This window comes from Rutidosis leptorrhynchoides, chromosome 10, assembly GCF_046630445.1.
Source record: "Rutidosis leptorrhynchoides isolate AG116_Rl617_1_P2 chromosome 10, CSIRO_AGI_Rlap_v1, whole genome shotgun sequence".
Taxonomy (NCBI): Eukaryota; Viridiplantae; Streptophyta; class Magnoliopsida; order Asterales; family Asteraceae; genus Rutidosis; species Rutidosis leptorrhynchoides.
Genome location: NC_092342.1, coordinates 139,267,682 through 139,278,621, shown reverse-complemented (window position 1 = coordinate 139,278,621; position 10,940 = coordinate 139,267,682). Strand labels below are relative to the sequence as shown.

Genomic DNA, 10,940 nt, shown 5'->3' with positions numbered 1-10,940 from the left:
TATATAAGTTCGATTACGATTATGTGTATTAATAAATATACAAATGTTATAGGTTCGTGAATCCGAGGCCAACCCTACACTTGTTCAATAATGTCATATGTATTTTTACTACAAAATACAGTATTGTGAGTTTCATTTGCTCCCTTTTTAAATGCTTTTACAATATATATTTTTGGGACTGAGAATACATGCGCTGCTTTTATAAATGCTTTACGAAATAGACACAAGTGATCGAAACTACATTCTATGGTTGGATTATTAAATCGAATATGCCCTTTTTATTAAGTCTGGTAATCTAAGAATTAGGGAACAGACACCCTAATTGACGCGAACTCTAAAGATAGATCTATCGGGCCCAACAAGCCCCATCCAAAGTACCGGATGCTTTAGTACTTCAAAATTTATATCATGTCCGAAGGAGGATCCCGGAATGATGGGGATATTCTTATATGTATATTGTGAATGTCGGTTACCAGGTGTTCAATCTATATGAATGATATTTTTTGTCTCTATGTATGGGACGTTTGTTTATGAGAAATGGAAATATGAAATCTTGTGGTCTATTAAAATTATGAAATTATTATTTATGTTAAACTAATGAACTCACCAACCTTTTGGTTGACACTTTAAAGCATGTTTATTCTCAGGTACGAGAGAAATCTTCCGCTGTGCATTTGCTCATCTTAGAGATATTATTTGGAGTCATTCATGACATATTTCAAAAGACATTGCATTCGAGTCATTGAGTTCATCAAGATTATTATTAAGTCAATTATAGTAAGATATATTACGAAATGGTATGCATGTTGTCAACTTTCGATGTAATGAAAGATTGTCTTTTCAAAAACGAATGCAATGTTTGTAAAATGTATCATATAGAGGTCAAGTACCTCGCGATGTAATCAACTGTTGTGAATCGTTTATAATCGATATGGACTTCGTCCGGATGGATTAGGACGGGGCGTTTCAGCTCTAGTGGATCGGTGCATATAAATTCAACCATAAAATATGCCATGATCCGGCCTTTAACTGCGGTACGGGGGGCGTAATTGATTTCATGTTCGCCTAGTTCGATTGCCCACTTGGCTAGCCTGCCAGAAACCTACGGTTTGCTTAGCACCTACGTGAAAAATCTGTTAGAAAAATTTCCTCCACAATGCTCCAGTCTCAATCGTCGTACCGTACCTGTTTGATGGGTGAATCCGTTAGCACCAGCATCAGGTGCGCCTGAAAGTGCCGCCTCAACCGTCTCGCAGTGTGGACCAATGCAAAAATAAGTTTCTCAATGGGTTTGTAATTAACTTCACCATGTTTCAACACTTTGCTAACAAAATAAACCGGCATCTGCGTTCCGCTTCGTTCTGCGATGAGTACCGAACTAATCGCTTCAGTTCCCGCTGCCAGATAAATTGTCAAAGTTTCTCCTGAAAGCTCGATACGTTAACATCAAAAGATTTATACAAAAAGATTTTGTAAAAAGTACCATGAAACGGCTACTTTACCCAGTACCGAGGCAGTCAGCGTCGGCAATGTCCTAATTAAAGCCTTCATCTCATGAAATGCGTGATCCGCTTCGGGAGTCCAATCGAAATTCCGACCCACGCTTTCCTTCAACACTTTGAAGAAGGGTAACGATCTTTCCGCTGCCTTTGACAGGAACCTAGAAAGTGTCGCCAGCTTGCCGTTTAGGCTTTGTACCTCTTTTTTTGTTCTCGGCGCTGCCATTTCATCAATAGCTTGAATTTTCTTAGGATTTTCCATGATGCCACGCGTCGTGACAATGTGTCCCAAGAATTTCCCTTCCTTGAATCCAAAACTACACTTCTCCGGATTTAGCTTCATGTTGATTTTACGCAGCGAGTCGAACGTTTCTTGAATGTCTTTCAAAAGATCTGCTTCGGTATGACTTTTGATCACGATATCGTCGACGTATGCTTGCACATTTTGACCGATCTGCTCTTTGAACGCGACGTCGATTACCCGCTGGTACGTTGCGCCTGCATTTTTTAACCCAAAAGGCATCTTTTTGTAACAGAAGATGCCCTGATCTGTGTGGAACGCGGTTTTGTCTTCGTCACGTTCCGCCATTTGGATTTGGTGATAACCCTTATAAGCGTCAAGGAAACATTTGAAATGGAAACCAGCCAATGATTCCACCTTCCAGTCGATTTCTGGCAGCGGATAATTGTCCTTGGGACAAGCTTTATTGATGTCCTTGAAGTACACACACATCCGCCATGATCCGTTCAATTTTTTGACCAGCACCGGATTAGCAACCCACGTCTGGTACTTAACTTCCCGCAATATGTCAGCTTGCACTAATTTCTCCACCTCGTTCTTCAGGAAGACGCTATGTTCCGGCACCATGCCTCATTTCTTTTGCCGTACCGGAGTCAAGCTCGGGTTGGCATTTAAACGATGTTCTGCGATGGTACGCGGCACCCCCGTCATGTCCGACTCCTGCCACGCAAATACGTCCGCGTTGTTTGCCAAAAGTTCACATAACGCGTTTTTCATTTCATTGGACAATGTGTTCCCAATTTGTACCACTTTTTCGGGAAAATAATGGTTGATGATTTCCCCCTGCTCAACCGGCGCTGCCTGCTGCTGCGGCTGTTCAACTTGACCTACAATCGGAACTCGATAAGAGAAAACAGTTACGACGCCCAATGGGGTTGGGAATTTCATCATTCCATGCACAGTGGAGACTATAGCGCCAAATTCGAATAGCGCTTCCCGTCCCATGATAATGTTATACTTTGATTGACTTCTAACTACCACGAAATTCAGAGCCACCGTTCGTCGCTTTTTGTTTTCCTCCAGTGTAACGTCAATATCTACCCGGCCAAGAGGCCAAGTAGTTTCACTTGTGAATCCAGCAACGGGATGGAGTGGCGGCTTCATCCTATCCTGTACGTCTTGTGGCAGTTGCAAGAAACAATGCTCGTACAAGACATCAACCGCGCTGCTCGTGTCCACATAAATTATAGAAACTTTGCAGCGTCCAACCGTTGCGGTTATCGTAATGGGCAGGTCAGTAGGACAGACCCGCCAAAAGGCGGGTAACGTGATAGGGGCGCATTCCCATTCTTCCAAAACTTCTGCCTTTCGAACGTGGCCAGAATGCCACATCTGTATCATATGAATATGTTTTTCTAGAGCCTTCTCTTTCCCCCGTTGCCAGGCAAATTCTTTCATCCCGGGAGTTTTGACACGCGACGGTTTAAGATGGTCAAATTCTCCAAGTTTCAATCGTTCAACTATCACTTTCTTGAGTTCCTTGCAGTCGTCAGCATCATGACCTTTATCTTTGTAACATCCCGCCTTTTTCCGTTTACTTTTCCGTTATACTATTTTAAACTCTGTTATATGTTTATAACATCTCCCGTTAATACGCGTTTTAAATTATCTCGTTTAGGTAATTCACGCACCCGTTTCCAAAGTTGAGGGACTAAGTTTGACAAAGGAGCAAAGAGGTGACTAGGTCAAAGAGTCAACACTCTTCCTCCTCCATTCATTATTTCTTTTCTTTTCCATTTTTTCTCTAATACTTTCACAAATTCTCTCAAACACCATTTCAAAGATTCATCATCTAATCAAAATCTAGCAAGCTTCAATCTAAACTAATTTCATATTTGGAATCCTTGCAACTTCCTCTTCGATTCCATACCGATTACATCTCATTTGGGTAACTTTCTAAAATCACTAGATTTTGTGTTCTTGATGTTTTTAAGTTATAAAGTTGTTAATTAGTGTCTATGGCTCAAGTCTAACATGAATATATGATTTATATGCTCGATTTTGTTATTTGAAGTAATTAGCTTGAGTATGAACTTTGGTGTGTTTGATTTGGTGATTTGGTTGTTTGAATGTTGTTAAAAGTTATAAATGCATGTATTAAATGTGTTCCTAGTATCACTAGCTTCAATTTGATGTGTAAGTTGTTTTAGAAAACTTCATAAACATGATTAGTGATTTTGATGTTGATTGGTTAGGGTTTGATAGAATTTAATGTGAACATTTAATGCTTTGAATGACATGAAATGTTATTTGTAAGTGTTAGGTTGTATTGTATGCTTGATCACCTTCGAAACGGCATATCATTCATGTAAATTGGTTGCCGAATCATCAAATTTCATTTATGAACTTGAATGCATTTAATGAGGAGCTTTGAATGTGATTTTGGTTGTTGTAAAAGTAAATGTGATTGTTGAAATGTGTTTAGTTGTTTTCCTTGTCAAAATACTTTTCCGATGATATAAGATACATGTTTTGGTTGTTTGCGGGTCATAAATGGTGATTGTTTGAAGTTAGGTTCGTGCATAAAACTTAAAAACTGCCAGATTTCTCTGTACAGGTAATGGCGCGGCGCGCCATATACCCGCGCGGCGCGCCAAAGTGGTCTGTCCAACTTTGTCAATTTTCGAATAATGTTTGCTATGCTATGCACCTCCGATTCACATGTAACTTGTTCTAACATGCTCATATATGATTAAAAATCTCAGAAAAATAGTTCGGGACCTGACCCGAACGTGTTGACTTTTTCGTTGACTTTGACCGACCAAAGTTTGACTTTTTGTCAAACTTAACCAAATGATTATGCAACATTCCTAACTTGTTTCTATACTTGTATCTTGCATGAAACTTGAAAAATTGATTCACATGCTACATAATCGAGTCGTAACGAGCCATAGTACTAATTGAACATCTTTGACCAATCGTGACTATCGTTATTGATACAACCTATTTGTTTAAGTCAAGACTAGCATTGTTCTTTGCACACGTTACTTGTCGAAGTACTTATTTACTCTTGCGCTCAAGGTGAGATCATAGTCCCACTTTTACTCTTTTGAACTTACATTTGGGATGAGAAAACATAAACATTTCTTTATAACTAAGTGAACACAAGTAGAGGAAAACAAACATTCTACATACGAGTTTAGAACGAAATCCTCAATTCGATTATCATTAGTTACACTTGCAGGGTGTAAGTGTAGGCGTGAACTTATGTTGTATGGCCATATGGGTTTGACAAACCCTCATCTCGGACGGTTCGCTACCGTCCACAGATGAAATATATTTTCGAGAAACAGTGTTGTTCTAGCACTATTAATGGGGTTCAACGGACGGAATGTTAAGCCTTGATAATTGGGTGCTCGTGAATATTAACTTTTAGAATGTATTACTATTTTATCATTGATGTAAATCTTGTGGTTCGACTTACTTTTACTCACTTACTTACTTAAACCTATGATTTCACCAACGTTTTCGTTGACAGATTTCTATGTTTTTCTCAGGTCCTTGAACATTAGGTGATATATGCTTCCGCTCATTCTTTTGATACTTGCTTTGGATGTCGAGTATACATGCATATGTGGAGCGTCTTTTGACTACTTTAAACTGTGTCGCACGTGTTTCATTTGTACTTAAACATCGTTATGTACTAGTTATGGAAACTACTTTTGTAAACTTTGAAACATCCACACTTATGAAATGAATGCGACATATTTTCGGTCAAACTTTGTCTTAAAGACTTATAACCATGTAATGGGACCTACGTAGACGGCGCCGTCAAACATGATTTTTGTCGGGTCGCTACAATCTTCATGGAAAATGCACCATTTGCTTTCGTCGACAGCGAAGCGCGGCTGCATCGGCTTTGGTGGCGGCAAATGCTTGCTTACCTCCTCCGTTGCCAGAATTTCCTTTGGCGTTTTTGACAACGACTTCAACAATCTTTCCTCTTCGGGTGACAACCTTTTGGAAACGTACCGTTCATACGGACGGTAGCCGTTACGATTTTCGGACTTATGGCTAGAGTGTCTGTAGCCTCCGCTTCCTCCGCCGCCGCTTCCTTTGTACTTATTACCTGCATTTCCTTTGCTATTACCCTTGTCATCTTATCACTTCGTTCCGTTGATCTGTGATCCCCAATTACAGCGTCAGCAAACTCCTCGGATCGCACATAGTCCCTCACCATTTTTACCGCCTCAACATACATTTTTGGTAACTTACACCGCATCGTTTTCACCAAAGATAAATGCCGAGTTTGACAGATTCCCGTAATATACGCGGAGATCTGCTGCAACTCCGACAAATCAGGAATCTTCTGGCACTCCGCTGTAAAGCGGGTAGTGAAATTCATCAGAGACTCACGCGGCCTCATGTTAATGTTGTGCGCATCCAAGTGAGTTAGTTCTGTGCATTTAAAGTTCTGGAAACGTTGCACGAACTTGGTTCTGAGATCCGTAAAGCTGGTGATGCTTAAGGCAGGTAATTTGGCGAACCACTCCCTCGCGACGGACTGGAGCTGTCCCGGGAACATGTGGCACGCCGTGAGATTATCCCAATGCTGTGTCTTGACAGCGTGTTCAAACTGTTGCAAAAAGTCCTCCGGATCCGTACTACCGTCATACATCCCTAGCGTGATGTGGGTAGTGAGGACTGTGGGAAGCGGATGGGTTGCTATTTCTCAGGTAAACTTTTCCGATGCCGCGGAAACCTCGAATGGCCGCTTCACTTTGTCTCCTCCCATCATCGCGTACCATTTATTTAGCATGTTGTCCGCCACGCCGGGCTGTTCGACTTGAGCACTCATAGATTCCGGTGCAGCTAGAATCAAGTTCTCAATTAAGTCCTTGCGTGCTTCCTCCCTGGTTTTGCTGGAATTTTTGTCGGTCTCGGACGCCGAGCGTTTATAGCCGCGGGGCGGAGCTCTCGACATTCCAGTTAGCTTCTCGCAGCCTTTAGTCATGAGCGAGGGCAAGACAAATCCTTCCTTGGCTAGAAAGCGTATGGCTTTCTCACCGTTGATGGGCTTAAGCTTATTGACAAATCCTTCCGGAGTTTCTGTCTCCTCCGCGTTGCGTTGATCAAATTCATCTTCATCGCCGTCAAACTGCAATCTGGTGCGTTTGAGGGGATCGTTTGGAGTTTCGTAGGTGCTATCGTCGTTAGGCTTCAAAGGGTCATATGGTTCTTTGCCAGTGTTGGTAGCCGGGGATGGGTTGGAACCTTCTGTCATCTTGTATGAAAGCGTTGATCAAAACGGTCCCACGGATGGCGCCAAATGATCAAGCCAAAATCGACTTGAGTGCAGTGATTTAAAGTGACTAACCTTGGTAAGGGGTTCCTCCGGTTGACGTGATGGGCATGAAGGGTGTTGTGGTGGTTGACTTTTGCCGAGCCTCCAAGGTGAGCTTAAAAGAATGATCAGTGTAGTAAGTGTATGTTGATTACCTGCTAAATGTTTGATTATGGTTAGTATTTATAGGCATAAGATGACGGTTATCCAAGGTAACCACCATCACTCCACTAACCCACGATTACCACTCCTGGAATCCTCTGATCATACCCACTACCTACTCCACGTTCTCCTAATTTGTCGGACGGACGAACAGCTGAGTAGACCAAGTAGCATCATTACCGGTACGCTACGGGTGGCGTAGCGTAGTAACAATTGTGATTTGAAGACAAGTTCGACTCACAGCACTGTTAGCCAAGTTAAAAGCTAGAGCAGCCAAGCGTCCAGTTAAAAGCTACGCCATGCGTCTCGCGTGACGGTCATGGTGAGACGTACGTCATTAGACATGAAACAAAACTTGTTAATTAAATAATTAAATTTTGTATTTGAATCGCAATTGTTAATTGATCTTTATAAATAGGAAAATGATAATAGGCATGGGTTCACAGCTTCAAAAGCAAGAACGATTATTGTAATCTCAGAAAAGAAAACAAATATATAAAACGATCATTGTAATCTGAAAAAAACCATGTCAATTTGCAAACCAATATGACCATGTGTGTAATTTTAAAAATATAAAAAAACAACCATTGTAATCTCAAAAAACTATGTCAAGTTGCAAGCCATAAAGACCATCCAAAAAATAAACTAGTCAATTTGCGCAAACCCATGAAGACCATTTGTGTAATTTACATCAAGAGTTGTGTCTTTCTTTTGGTTTCGTCGTGAAATGCTTTCTCTGTAATTGTAATTGGTTCGGTTTAGGTTCGATAAGGCTCGGTATAGATAGTTATTTTGTTTAGCAGTTTTCTAGATAAGAGTCGTTGATTTTGTTTTCCGTTTAGAAAACGTTTTCCTTTTTTATAAAAGCATTTCTTATTTTTGCAAAAAAAAAAAAAAAAAAAAAAAAAAAAAACAGTTGTGTCTTTAGATTGATTGTGCCGAAGATGGCTCCTAATCTCCCATTAGTGGTTTAGATTGGTTGCATTCTTTGTTTGATATTTTTAGTCGGTGATATTTATATTGGTTAGTTGCCATTGTTTGTTTTGTCGTGAACTTTCTTTAGGTTATTGTATAGTTAAACTCGGTAGTTCGAGGTTTGTAAGAGCACTAGGTGTGGTTGATGTCACCTCGGCGTCGAATGCCGACATCCGTCCGACTGACGGTCACCCCACACCATTTCAGTGTTAGTTTCGAAGTCTTGATGCCAAAGTCTTGGGCAAGACGTTGGGAATTTGGTTGAGAGTGGGCCCAAATTCAAAAATTGATCCGTTGGATACTCACACTTCCCCTATTTCTTCTCTCTCCAAGACATTGAACTGACCATCTTCTCAATTCCCATGTTTTTTTCACCAATGTCAGTTTACAATGTCAGTCCAGTCGGCGTCCAGTCATCAGCAAGACACTGAACTAATACTTAACTGACGCGTCACCACACCCAGTGCTCCAAGTTTCATTGGGGTTTCATTTATTGATGAACACCCAATTGGTTATATAGTTTTTCGTTTGTTCACCAAAAGAATAAAAAACAGTTGTCTTTAGATTCATTTCTTCTCTAAAAAGCAAATGATTTAAACCTCATAGAAGTGAGCAATCCCACTTGAAGTCATATCACAACTGAACAAGCTTCCTCCATCGATTAATAATCTTTCATAGTGAAATCATAAAATAAAATCAACGTTATAAGAGACAAGTAATCAAACCCTTTGAAACTTTAAGTGATCGTCACAATGTACCCAGAACAAGGAAAATTGTGTTTTAAACTTGACATGCATAAATCACTAACCAGCTACATCCTCATCGCTAACCCAAACATGTTCAGACATTTTGCGATGATCAGCTTCTTTAAAGGTTTGTACAGTTACCCAATAAGGTAAACTCACTGAAGATCATAAAGATTAAACTACTTGGAACAATTTTAAGCATTCTTGTGCCATGGTCTAATGTGATTATACATTGGCATTAATTTGGTCGACGATAGCTATCTAAAAATGGAAAATATTTCCCTAAGACGGTTAAAAAGGCAAGTTGGAGTTGAACATATTGTACACAACACACACACACACACACACACAAACACAAACACACTGAAGTATGTTTAACAAATATTGGTGTATGAATGATCTGTAGTTATAACATTCCATCAGTCGATGCAAAAAAAAAAAAAAAAAAAAAAAAAAAAAAAAAAAAAAAAAAAACTATCCCTGTATTCTCAATCAACTCATATATTAATATAGATGATCATATGAGTAATGTGCGCATAAAAAGCTCAAAAGCTACGCACATTAAGGTTATAGCGCATTATCTAAACGACTCATATTGCGCATCATATCTGCACATGAAAAACATTGTGCATCATTCGAGAGCTATGCAAGTACAAGGGTCAGAACCCTATAAAAGCTAATCACCAAAAAATTCCCTTAACAAGTGAATTTTGACTTGATCAATAAACCAATGTGGGTTGATGATATTATCAATCAAGTACCCTTAGTGAATTCAAACCAATCACCCATTTTTGTCAGTATATTTGGTCCATATTCAGTTTTACATTCCCTTAGTTAAGGTTTTATTGTTTTAGGTTGACTGTACCAATTGCCACTTCATTATTATATATTATATGATATGATGATATATGAAGCATTTAATCACTCATGGTATATATTTTCACTGGAGCACAAACGTAGATGTGACCCAAATTAGAAGTTATAGTAATTTACTTGCACATAATTTTTTCTACTAGGGACCGTAATCTTTCAGATATGAGTAACAGAAGTACTTGGCACGTGTTTGAGTAGAAGTAATGAAGAGTGGAACGACCTCTTTCATAAAACATAAGTCGGGTCACATTATATTATGAAAGTTGGTGTCCTGTATGAAATCGAACATCAAGACTCATACACACAACAATCATTTTGGCTGAAACTACAAGTTAGATGTAACCTAATGCAATAAAAATTCAATAGAACACTGAACACCTCAAGGCTCAAGTTTAGCTTCCATGTTTTAATGAGGAAAATTTAATTTTATTGTTATATTCTATGGTATACATCTTGATTTTGAGAATAAGTGCTGTCTGGGTAAATCATATCTTCGAGGCTTATAACCATCCCAAAATAGCCCATTAGTTGGGGCCCTGAACTCCCTGTGAAAAAGGCAACAAGTTCAAATCTGGGGTGGCCAGGGATAGTTTCGGAAATGGTCACGGACTGTTCTGGATAGGTCGCATAATCAGAGTTAAAAATATACTCGCCCTTATGGGTAACTTGAACACGGAAAACCATAGATTAAGATTTGAGGCTTACGGACTCAGTGACCTTTAGATAACCGATAAGCTATATTGGTATTCTAGCATCATAAGCTAAATCAAATTAGTTCATGAGCTATGGAGGTGAGCTTAGCCGAACACTCAGAGTCACAAAGTTTGCAATTATGAAAGGAATGATCCACTAAATAATGAACCTATATTGCTGTTATACTCGTTTCAATTACATTATACATTTTCTATGCAATGCAATGGTTGCGTAAACTTATCATATCAATCATAACACACATCATTTGATAAAGAAAAAGAAAAATAGTAAATTGCAAAGCATTATATTCAACAACTCTAACCTTCTCTGTATCTCATCATCAATAGTTATGAAGGTAACCATACTCAAAACATATGTTTAAAAAAAAGAAATTAAACAAAAGAGCC

General features: G+C 39.3%; 1 protein-coding gene across 1 annotated transcript; it reads right to left on the bottom strand.

Moving 5' to 3' along the window:
- Positions 1-2,370: 2,370 nt before the first annotated feature.
- On the bottom strand, positions 2,371-6,418 carry LOC139870645 (uncharacterized). Its single transcript, XM_071858426.1, has 2 exons — positions 5,773-6,418; positions 2,371-3,308 (listed from the first exon to the last, which is right to left on the bottom strand). The coding sequence occupies exons 1-2, from the start codon at positions 6,416-6,418 to the stop codon at positions 2,371-2,373; spliced, it is 1,584 nt and encodes a 527-aa protein (XP_071714527.1).
- Between the last annotated feature and the right edge of the window lie 4,522 nt (positions 6,419-10,940).